Source organism: Cydia fagiglandana, chromosome 2, assembly GCF_963556715.1.
Source record: "Cydia fagiglandana chromosome 2, ilCydFagi1.1, whole genome shotgun sequence".
NCBI classification, from domain to species: Eukaryota; Metazoa; Arthropoda; class Insecta; order Lepidoptera; family Tortricidae; genus Cydia; species Cydia fagiglandana.
In genome coordinates, this window is record NC_085933.1 from 15,446,604 (window position 1) to 15,459,422 (window position 12,819).

General features: G+C 37.7%; 1 protein-coding gene across 1 annotated transcript; it reads right to left on the reverse strand.

The window, feature by feature from the left end:
* Nucleotides 1–6,735: 6,735 nt before the first annotated feature.
* Nucleotides 6,736–8,777, reverse strand: LOC134679646 (uncharacterized). Its single transcript, XM_063538596.1, has 3 exons — nucleotides 8,691–8,777; nucleotides 7,630–7,842; nucleotides 6,736–6,957 (listed from the first exon to the last, which is right to left on the reverse strand). The coding sequence occupies exons 1-3, from the start codon at nucleotides 8,746–8,748 to the stop codon at nucleotides 6,776–6,778; spliced, it is 453 nt and encodes a 150-aa protein (XP_063394666.1). The 5' UTR covers nucleotides 8,749–8,777; the 3' UTR covers nucleotides 6,736–6,775.
* Nucleotides 8,778–12,819: the final 4,042 nt, after the last annotated feature.

The following is a 12,819-nucleotide window of genomic DNA, read 5'->3' on the forward strand; positions in this document are numbered from 1 at the left end:
TCGCGTCCGAAACGCCCACATTCGGGGTAGTCTTGGCGTCCGTGACATCGCAGACAAACTGCAAGAGTGTCGCCTTCGTTGGTATGGCCACGTCTCGCGCAGACCGGCAAGTTACGTGGGTAACAAATGCCTGGCCATGCCGCCTCCTCCTGGTACGGGAAGAAGAGGCCGGCCCAAGAAGCGATGGCTTGATGTCGTCAAGGAGGACATGCGTGCCAACGGACTCACTACCAGGGATGCCGAAGATCGGGCAAAGTGGTCACGAAGGAGTTGGAAGGCGGACCCCGGGTCCTCGCGCCCCGCGCGGGGGCACAGCCGGGATTGACGCCAGGATGATGATGACAGTAAAGTAATTTTTAAAGATTTTGAATCAAAGTATAAATAAGACGGATTACTCTTAAATCGCTACAGTACGAGTATATACGGCACAACACACCCACGATTTTGTGAATCAAATGTAACAAAAATTTCTTCGTCATTTCGCTATTTGCCGAGTATTTTTGAGGAGTTTCATTAAAACTTTAAAAATCTCTAATCGATAGTATGTATACATATTCAACTCACTTAAAACTTACATAAAAGTTTAGTAAAATTTTTTGTGGAAATTTTAAAATTGTTCTCTAAGGGGATACATAATAATACATCTTATATATGGGTTACTGCTTGCTTGGCTACCAAGGACGCGTTAACAGAAGAGGCAACAGAGTTTCAGCTAAAAGTATAACCAAACATAGCTTAAAATACCGTTCATGACAAAGTCTGACATCTTTTTCAGCAGTCGGGAGTATCCGAACGGGTTCGTAATCTCGCGTAATGGGGCAAGTTGGATCGTTAATGTCAAATAGCAGCGATTGTTATGTGGCCGCCCCGCGCTGCCAGATGCTCGGGACAAGAGTAAGCGATCATTGAGCGGTTACACACAGTTTGGTTACTGGTTCTGCAACTCTATGCGGTAATGCAATAACGAGATATTATCTCCCATGTGTTTGAAACCCAAAGTTCTGTGCAAGTAATTACTTTTAAAGTTGTATTTATATGTAACGAACATTAGAAATTTCTGTTGGTGGCCCCTTTTATTCCCTTAGAGGTTTCAAAATCGCTTCTTATTTCTTGTGCACATTATAAATCTAACCTGATGTGCAAATTTCAACTTTCTAGCTTTTGTCGTTTCGGCTCTGCTTCGTCATTCAGGACACATGCATTTATATTGATATAGTAAAAGATCGCACGAGGCAGGATAAGGGAAGAAAAATACCCTTTAATATTTTGACGTCATTTTTTTCTACAGTTGCTAACATGTAGCAATGCAATTGTGCCTTAATACCTAAGTGTTAAAGGTAGTGACTCCATTTTCTCTTAGAACAGTATTTGAATCAGCGCAACAAAATGAAAAAATAATATATTATAGTTTAATACCTAGTTTTAGAGAATAACTAGACATAAAGTAAACGTACTAGTGCTCGACATGCTAATGCCCAATAGATGACACCTTACTGTCACCTCTATTGACAATGTCTTAAGTTTCAAGATGACATGTTCTGGGACCGCGTCGAGCACCGGTACGTTTGCCTTGCCTATTTTATAGATTTGTTTTTTTTTCAGCGGAACTACCAAAATTGTTTTAACTAACCTTGGCACAATTGCCCGGTAACTTTAGAAAAATAACCATCCCATTATCATATTTTACGATAATGAATGGGCATATTTTCTTCCCTTGCCCTGCTACGGCCTTTGGTTTTGTTTAGTTATATAAGCATAGATATATATAACTCCGTATAAGATAAATAAAGTCTAAGAAAAAAACGTGCCTCGGAAATCAAGAAAAAGTCATTCTCGAATAGATGGCGCCATACCTTTGGCCTATTCTCGGCTAGATGGCGTTGACACCGTTTGATTTTTAACAATTTTAACACATATCAGTGAAAGAACATGGGTCAGTATGGAACAATAAAAATTAAAAATCATTTATCCGTAAACATATTTTGATTAATTTATACATTTTCAATTTTATTTTAAGTTTTAATCGTGTGTCGATAGATGGCAGTAAATGTACCGTGGCTACAAAATTTACTTTGGCAATAGCCCTCTATACTATCTATTCTCTTTGGTTATAGTAAAATTTGTTGTTACAACTTTTACTTTAACAACAAAATCCGCAACATTCTGTATTCTGCACCGTACATGAAGCTCTTCCGTTTCGTGTGGTTTTGTCAGATTAAAATCCGAAGTTCAGGAGATAAACCTATCGTGCTGCCATTAATAGCAAAAAGTTCTTAGCTGACTCCGGCTGGACTGCGCCCCACTATTAGTTAATGATCTTTTCTAGTTTCGCACTAGAGGTGACTTTTTGATTTATTCTGAAATTTATTCTACTTAAGTAAAGTTGCAATTTGTATGTCTATTTGTTGTATTTAGCGATTAATGCATGTTAGAAATTAAGTATTAATGTCAATTAGCACGTAATGTGTAGCTGTTAGTGCTGATTGAATGGAATATAAATAAAATGAAAATAAAAACTATTTCAATTTTATGCTAAGGTTACATTTTATACAGCACCAGGCGTGTCTCACTCCGCGATTTCGTCGCTTTGCTACAGGTAGCTAAAAGTGCATCCGTTCGGCCCCAATTTTGGGGTTTGCCATAAGCCGCGCGTGGCGCTGTCGCCACCTAGCGGCCATATCTGTGCTGATCATAACAGTCGCGTTTTGTTAGAGAATGACCCCCGTATTCGAACAATGAGATACGTCAAATACTAGATATTGAAACGATATGGATTAGATATGTCAGTGTTAAACAAGTGTCAAAAGTGACGTATTTGTTTGAAGAAACGTGAATTTTGACACTCGTTTGACACTGACATATCTAATCCATATCTTTTCTAGATCTATTAACTGACGTATCTTAAAGTTGGAATCGGGCCGTTAGTCTTCTGTACCTAGTACTATTATTTATTCTGTGACAGCACTGAGAATAATAGTTGAATGTTGGGCGAGGGAGGGGGCATTTTACCGAATAAGTACTTATATATAAATGATACGCTAGGAAATAATACAAACAATGTACCTATTACGTAAGTATACGTCGTGGTCAGATCGTAGAATTTATCATTTCATGATATGGCAATAATTTCATGAAATGATTGTTCGGCTACATCATGAAAAATCAAAGCTAACCTAACCATATCATGAAGTGATCAATTTTAAATAGCATTTCACAAAATGATCAGATTCTATACACTTGCCGTAGATATAGAATGGATGCCTCACTATACTACGTATACAAATCTAACTTACTTATCCCCTTAAAATTACAAAACCCAACCCCTCATTTCACAAAAGCTAAGTACTGTTCATATTATCTAAACTACTGACTATTACTACACTACTGTCTTATCACGAAGAGCAACTTCTGAAGAACTTTGCGTAAAACTAACCTTTATGATGTTAAAATGGACTTTGAAAGTACAACTAAAACGTATAATTTTAAACAGGAAACCGCATCGTAAGAACAAGAAACGGAAGACGTCTAGTCCCCTGGAATTACTGGAAGTGCTAAAAGTGTCGCAGAAACTATAATAATATTCTCTCCGTGCTCTGCGAAGACAGAGGGTCTACCGCGAACCACGTTCGACGTGTTACCTCTCTGTCGCACTTGTGAATTCGTACGTAAGTGTGACAGGGAGGCAACACATCGAACGTGGTTCGCGGTAGATCCTCAGGTGTGGTTATGTGCATGTATTCGTGGAAACGATCGTGTTACGAACCGTTAGAATACGGAATTTGCCACACCACCGTAGAGATTTCACTGCATAAAATTATGTGACCGGTAGCTTTTTTTGGCTTTAACACCTTTTTACTTCGTAAGTATATCTTCCTCTCGAATGTACGTATGTATGATACCTCGTTATTATATCGGCCAAAGATTTACTGATTGTGTAAAATCCTCTACTTGCTTATGTAAAATGTTTCAAATATGATACAATAGTAATATAAACTAAAGGAGGCTGCCATCCCCTTATACAAGTTTTGGTGCTGTCAAGGCGACCATAATTTTTAAGGTAATATAAATTATCTTTCTTAAGTATGTTTATTTCATTCAAAATTTACTTAAATATGTAGTTATATCCCTTTTGATACCTTAACCAGCTCTGTCTCCTTGTTGGCGTGAATATCCACGTGCCGCAAAACTTCGAGGAGACTTAAAATTGTTCTCTAAACGGCACCAGAATTTGCATGTAGAGCGGATAGGATGCCGTGCGTAAAATCTTATCATAAAAGTTGGTTTGATAAGAAAAGTTTCCAAGTTCTTGATGTGTTTTTTTTACCTGGTTATCCATTTTCATCGTTTTCTTGACCACACAGACTAACCTTTTAAAATAACTCGTCGAAAAAAGGTAAATAGTACGCAACATAGGTTCGATAGTTACATATGTATACCTAGTCCTAGTTTGTATTGGATATTTTAAATATATAAATCACCGATATAATTATGACAGTGAAGAGCTGAAACCAATTGAGAACGTATAATACAATAATTAGTGAACATATATGGGTGTTTCGGAATGTTACTTTTCCGATACAAACTAGCAGTTTTGATACACGCCTCTTTTTAAGTTACAACAACGAATAAATTTAGCTTATAGGTACTCGTATTCTATCGATGTCCAGAGCACTGAAAACTTTCCGCTTAAACACGTTCATATAGTACCTACACTTCAAAGGTCAAAAGGTAGTGTTCTTTACGTATTACAGTAAGCTTTCTCAACATTGTTTGTTAATAAATCGATATCTAACATCCTGTCTATATGTAGATAATTCATAATAATGACAGGCGACCATTAATTATTAAGAATTTGTTATAGACAGCTGTGGAATCGCTCAATGGGGAATCACTGTGTTTTCAAGCTAGGCAGCGTTCTGGCGTAGGAGGCTATGCTGAAGAAGTTTATCGTACACGTGTCGTCGTAAACATTAATTACAAAATACCTAGAAATATTAAAGTATAACGTGAAAGCCTAAATTTTCGGACACAAATAGATAAAAAAAAATTGTTTGAAGGGTTCAAATTTTCAAAGTACGGTAGCGATGTACGCAACTGAAGATTCTGAAAAAAACTACATTGTTTTATTAATGGCAGGAACTAAACTACATTAATAGGGTGACACGTAGAAAATTTTAACTTTGATGAAATAATTAACACCCTAATAGATGCATTGCTGATAAAAAGGACAGTTCTATTATTTTATTATTCATTGTAGGTATTAAGTATTTACAGTATATACACTATAATATCGCTCTTGATGAGTAGCAACAATCGCTATTCGACCTCTAGATCCAAAACCAAATAGGACTGCGAAAAATAAGTGGGGTACTTACACAAAAAACACATTAATTTTACTTTATCCCACTAATGAAGCATTGATGAAAATTCTCTGTTTAACGAGATCTAAAGAGCGCAAGCTACCTCCAGCCACTTCCGACTAAACTGTGTAAACAAACTTTCCCGTCCAAGTCAGGTTACGAGTAAAAAGCTTACGCAGCTAACTTTCAACAAATTTCTCATTAGTAACATTTTCAATGTAAACTTTTCGAAATTAATTCTGGGGGTGAAGCTCAAATTTAGCTACGAAATCTAAAAAGGCATGATATTGTTTACATTTATTTTTAGATCATATTTTTAAAAAAATTATGGAGGCTTTGTCATTTTTTCTTAGTACCTACTTTCCTATATGATATATATGTCAGTTTACATTTATAACTGTAGGTACATTGACACTGAGTGCCTATTAGATGTACCAGATTTCCCTGTGACCAACTAGACATGGGTTTTATCTTTTTTGGAATTTAAATCGATAGTATGAACGCTTACTTGACTAAAATGAAATAATATCTAACTTGTGTGGGCGGTGGGTGCTACTTGTTTTCACTGATCCTTAATACGAGTACATCCCACACTATGACTATTTCATGACTAAGTACGTATTACTTCTTTTTTTTTTTACCGTATTACCTTGACATTCTTAAAAAATATGTCTGCTATCTAATTGCCGCTACCCATACATATGTATGATTCAGTTTAACGTTTTTAGGATTGTCTCGAATATAATATAGTTTTGTTTTATGGCAAGGAAGTCATTGATGTAGCAACAAAACGAATGACAGCCATTCGGCCATATTTGAAACTTAAGGTGTGTAATTTTGACATTTACGGTTTGGCAGACTCAGGAGCTGCAGTTTCAATTTTAGGACGGCAGTCTTATAAAGATTTTATTAAGTTTGGGTTTGAGCTCCAACGAATGGAGTCTGATACATGTAGCGTTGCAAATGGCGTCGTAGTTAATAAACGTTAAACTGAACCATACAAAATGAATGAAAAGAGTCGTAGCAATTACACGCAATCGCAGACATATTCTCAGATAATGACTAACCCTAACCCACGTTCTTAGCAGCATTTTACTTTTATACGGGCCATAATTAGTCTATGTTGCTTCAGATACCATAAGTAGTTAAAATAAAATACAGCAAATTTAAGTTTTTCGTACAAAACAAGTTTCATAAAAGTTCCCGATCATTGCCTTTCCTCCGTCAAGTGGCATCAGCATAGCTATGAAGCCATCTTCCCATCTTCGTAGAGGGCTATGGTTTTTTTCTGCCTCCTTCCCTAGGATACCAATCAGTCATTTATTTGGCCCATTTGTCATATCGACCGTTAATCGATTATACTTGCTTTCATTAGTTTTGTTTTGTAACTGAGGATTATTGGAGAGTATTATCATTTAACTCAAGAGTAATAATGTAATAATAGGTGTAAACAGCATGGAAATTCGGCTGAGGGTTGGGGCCGTGTTGCAGCCATCTTCGTGGCAGGCCGTGCTGTCGCAGGTATCATAGCCATTCGAACAGTCCTCAGAAAAGTTACCGAAAGAGCATCCGCGATTAACTATGGTTATCCCATATACTGTAATTAAAACATTGTAGATTATGGTATTGACAAAATGAAGGTATAAATGTAATCTATAATTATGAGCTGCTCGTACAATGGACATTACATGACTTTTTAGGGAAACATTTAGGTGACATAGGTAATATTACTTAGGTACAAGACTGTATTTGTTTTTGTCCTTAATATAATATTGCGTAGAACGTCTGATCGCAAAACTGCCATGGCTATTATGGATATAGGTACCTATATGTCGAATCAATTGTCAGATATAGACTCATGATCTGGGGTAATGTGATATATGTAAATTATCAAAAGTTTACGATGCCCTTAAAAATATATTCGTGAAATCTTTGATACTGGTTCTCTTGACTCATGTCAACCGATGTTTGAGCTTAATGTTCTGCCATTACCTTGCTCGTAAGCTTATAAAATAGTCAAGTTTAAATAACAGCACCCTTAATTGTTTATTACAGCGTGAAGCGGTGAAATAATTGTTGTTGTTCACCAAAATCATATGTATCATAACGATAGGTACATTTTTACTTTTCCATTGGCTTTCATCGACAAACGATTGTTTAAGTTGTAGCTAAGCCTACAACCTCTAGGCAGCAAGACACCAGAAAAGGCTAATCTAAATAAGAAGCTCACTCCAATTTGGTTTCTTACTGAGAACAGGATTAAGCTCACCTTGACGAACTGTTTTTCTGCAATAAGGTTTGGCGTCAGGCCCGAAAATATGATCCATGAGGTGTGGGTTCACCATACTTCCATTAATTATGTAATCGCGGTTGCAATCGACCAGAAAATACTCTTCTCCCGCCGTAAGATCGTTGGGCTTGAACGGATCCTCACAGCCTGGCTCATAGATAGAAGAGCATGACCAACATTGGAGGGATTCACCTAAAAGTCAAGTTATAACTATTTATTATGAAATGTAAACTGAAAAGCCATTGACTACAAAACTACCATAGGTACCAGTGGCGGCGCGTCTAGATTTTTCGTAGGCAAGCCGTAGCTGAGTTTCCCTTCATTTTCTTCATAAGTTTAAAGAAAATAGCCCAAGAGCCTGAAAATTAGACAAGCTGATAGGAATCGAGTTCTATGGACGCTCCGCCACTGATAAGTACCTACTCACTGTATTCAGATACGGAAACTACAAATATTCCAACAAACTGCTCTTATTAAGAGTCTAGTTCAGTAGACTAATAACAACTCTTTTTACCTTTTACGTTAAATCGGTGGGTATACTGTAAGTAAATTATAAACCCCAGCTCGTCCGACTACCTCGAAAGCCAATAAAAGCATTAGGTATTTAGGAATAATTTAACCAAGGACACCCACCGTCTTAGAGAAGGTTAAACAATGCTAACACTAGATGGCGCCATTAAAAAAGAATATAAGTACCAAAACAAAATATTACATTGTTCATACGCATGACAGTATTCATACGCAAATAACTAAAATGTAAAAGTCTATGAAAAAATTACGATTCTCGCGGCATTGTACAGTCAGCAGCAATAGTTGCTATGCGGACGAGGTGTTCTCCATGATCTTGACGCGACTTTATTGTTAAGAGAATAAAGAGCGCCTCAAGGTAATTTTAAACACCTCGCCCGCTTAGCAACTTCTGCTGCTGACTGTATCTAGGTCGTCAGTCTTGTTTATTTACTTACTAGACACTAGCGGTACTGAAGTTGTTAAAGGATTATAGTAATATTATTATGACTACAGGCTAATCACACACTTACCTTCTCTGGCTAGAATTATTATTAAACAAATAATACTTCTACACAAGTTCGCAGTCATAATTATTAAATCACGTCACTAACTACGCTTGACCACTGACTTCCAGTCTTTAGATCATTTTTATGAAGGTTAATATTTTATCAGTCATCCGCTCAGCAGCGGATGGGTGATACAAATAATATTGTATATATGATAAACAAAACAATTGGTCATGATTAATCTGTGTTTGTATAATCTATATTGTATTGTATTGTTGCATCGTTCAGTAAGAGTATGAAAAAGTAAATACCAACAAATTAATTTACCTCGAAAGAGTATGGTCAGAAAGAAGAAGCTACAAAGCTCTGGATCCTAACTGACGATTTTCAACTTGATAAAACACGATATGTATAAATATTTACTTTCAGAAGAATGTAGGTAAGTAAATACTCGCACGTTATAAAGGCTCCTCTACACGTTGGCCCAACCTATTATTGGTCCAATATGTTGGGACAACGTGTAGAGGGGGTATTGGTGTCGGTTGGCTTTTGGCGCGCGGGATGGCGATGAGTTGCCGCGGTGTCGGTCTTTCGGCCGCACATCAAAGGGATTGGCCAAGCGATTGCGGTACGCATCTACACGTGGCCCAATCGGTAGTGCGTGCTCGGACGCGGTCGAGGGTGGACGTTCATGCTTTTTGTGTTTTTTTAAATTAAAAATGACGAATACGTGGCCGCCCCACGAAACTATAAAATTTTTAGAGCTATAACTATAGGGGAGAAAGCGTAATATGGAACCCCAAACATAAACACCACAAGTATAAAAATAAGTTAAGAATATCGTTTTCCTTATTGGTTTGTACAGTCAGCAGCAATAGTTGCTAAGCTGGCTTCAAAATGAAGTTCTATTGCGATGGATAGATAACATCCACCATCTTCTTCTACGCCATTTCTTTTTAATTGCTTTATTATTGTACACATTAAAAAAATGTTGGTACGTGGCGTATAAATAAATTGCTGCCGCGGCTAATGCTTCCACGTCCATCTTGGAAACCGGTCAGATCACAACTGAAATTCGCCATCGTGTAGTAGCGTTCCGACCAAGGCACGCAATTCATGGGCCAAGCGTTGGCGGAGCGTTTGGCCAACATGTAGAGGAGCCATAAGAGAATAATAAAAATAATAGGCCTTTTCATCTGTGTCAGACGTTTTAAGCAGCATCCCGGTAACGACACTTGCGTTCGTGCCTGTATAACCCTATGCGGGAGAGGATCCCTCGTCCACACACAGGTTTCTAATTATATTATTAGGCATTACAACCTCCTACCTCGCACAGCTAAACTGTGGAATGAACTATCCTTCAAACCTTTAAGAAAAGAGCGTACTCCCATTTTGAATGCCTGCAACGCACTTACAACCTCTCTGGTGTTGCAGGTGTCCATGAGCGACGGTGTCCTCGTTTGCCTCGTATATTCCCGCTACCTAAAGGTTGTCTGGAACGCCTGTTATTTACCTCCCCTTGAGTTGCTGTATTAATTGTGTTTTTCTATATTATATAAAGAGTGCAACAATAGTTATTTGTTTTACAAGGAGGCAAAGTTGTTGTTTAACTGCTCGTGCTAATATTGATACCCGAGCAAGCGAAAGATTCCAAAATTGAACCACGAGCGTAGCGAGTGGTTCGAAAAATGGTATCTTGAGCGTTGCGAGGGTTTCAAAGCACGAGGGTTAAACAAAATTTGCCCCCGAGTGAAACACAAAATTTTTCACCACATCAATCTGAAGCAAATATCAAATGTAAAATATCAAACAAAATCAAACCAAATCAAATCCAAATGAATGTTATTAAATATTTATCGTCCAATATCATCATTTAAAACTCATTTCTACCAGCAAACATAAGAAACCAACTCAAAATTTGCATTTGATTACTTTGTCTCACATGTGAATAAAATGCAACTTTGCTATCAGTTTTTGAAGTGCAAAGTAAGCCTTTCCGAGCTGGTGTGGTGAAAAGAGTATTTTGTAATCTATTGGAATGTTAAGCCAATTTTAGCGGTTGATGAATTTTAACAGTTAAACTGGCGCCGAGGGTCGGACGTCATCCACTGGAGTGCGAATTGCCACTTCAAACATCAACACGGTTGAAAAATATTCAGGAATCGGAATTAAAACGCTGCCATTTTCACGCCAATTCGGACGTTCACAAATGGCGTCCAAGTCATTTAGTTATCGTGCATACTTGTCCGTACGTGTATTGGCACGAGCGAGACGTACAATACCTAAATGTATCATACAGATATCATTCTGATATAATTTTACGTTCGAATTGGCCTCTTTGTTACGCTGCAGTCTGGCGTGTTGCTACGTTTTTTTATTATGTAGGTGCCTTAACTGAACGTATGAAATGATAAAAACTTTTTACAAAAAAAAAGAAAACCGACTTCAAAAAGGATGAAATAAAATATTATCCTTTTTAAGTCTATGCGTTACCAACTGATATGTTTGAAGTCGGTGCCAAGCCAACTTTTGAAGCATACCATGATTTTGGTGCGATTCGATAAGGATGTACGTTGGATTGCCTTACACGACGACAATGAACGTACTTTCTGTAGGTACAGTCGACGTTAAAAATATGTTTAGGTACACTTTTCGTCTTATTACAAAGGAGTAAGGTGCAAAAGTGTAAACATACCTTTGACGTCGACTGTACTAAGAACACACCTCAGAACACACGATCAAACCTTCTTGGCACAGTCCGTACCATGTTTGTCGGCACGCAAGCGTGGGATTGGGACTGAGTTATTTCCCGTTCCTTATTCAGAGGACTACATTTCAAAATATAAAACAATTCAAGGAATTTACGTTCTTGCCAAATTTCACCTAAAGCGGTTCAGTTGTTTAGCCATGAAAAGGCGACAAAGAGGCAGACAGAATTACTTACACATTTATAATAGTTATTAGTACAGTTCTAATGGGATTTATAGTCATAAAGCTGATTATTTTTGAAGGGTATTGTTACTACTTGGCTTGGCACCGACTTCAAACATATCAGTTGGTAACGCATAGACTTAAAAAGGATAATATTTTATTTCATCCTTTTTGAAGTCGGTTTTCTTTTTTTTTGTAAAAAGTTTTTATTTTTCAATTTTTAGTTTTAATGCATTGTTAAGAGGAGGACGCATGAATTAAAAACAACATCATGATTAAAATTAAATGCCGGTACCTACTTTAATAAATATGTAATCAGGAATTTTCTCGAGTCCGTCTGGGAAATTATAATTCCTGTCACTACACTAAATCCATCCTCCGCCCCGTCACTGACCCAATCCCTCAACCCCCCGATCACTCTACCTCACAGCGCATCAACCCCTGATCCATGAACCCCTCGACCCTGAACTAGCAGCCCTTCAACCGCCATTCCCCGACCCCTTAACTCCTAACCCTAACCCCCGATCAGTAGCCTTACCAGCTTACCAAGAGTTTGACATTGATTTATTCGCTAGCGTGTGTGTAACTTACTTTCTTTGCATCTCGCTCGTACTGGCATATTAGTGCGAGCGAGATGCATAAAAAGTAAGTTACAAAGACGTTAGCGTAGCTAACTTAGCGAATATGTCAATGTCAAACTCGTGGTAGGGCTACACTTGCACTACATCAAATTGGCGGTTTTCGGAAGCAAATGCTCGAGTTACTTTAGAAAACACCGAAATCACTTTACACGTGCCTTTAAAAACTGAGGAGTTCCCTCAATTCCTCATGGATTCCATCATCAGACCAGAACCAAAAATAATTTGGAAACACCTTGGAGGTAACTCCTTCCAAACAAAAAAAGAATTACTCAAATCGGATCACAGGTGCCGGAGTAATCGCTGAACATACATTTCAAAAAATCATCATCATTATCATCAAAACAATCATCATCATCAGGTCTACTTCATCAAAGTGGTGGTTTTCGGGAGAAAATGCTCGAGTTCCTTAAGAAAACACCCAAATCACCATGCATGTGCCTTTAAAAATTGAGGAGTTCCCTCAATTCCTCATGGATTCCATCATCAGAACAGAACCAAATTAAAATGGGACCAACTCGGAGGTAGCTCCTTTCAAACAAAAAGAGAATTACTCAAATCGGACCACGGATGTCGGAGTAATC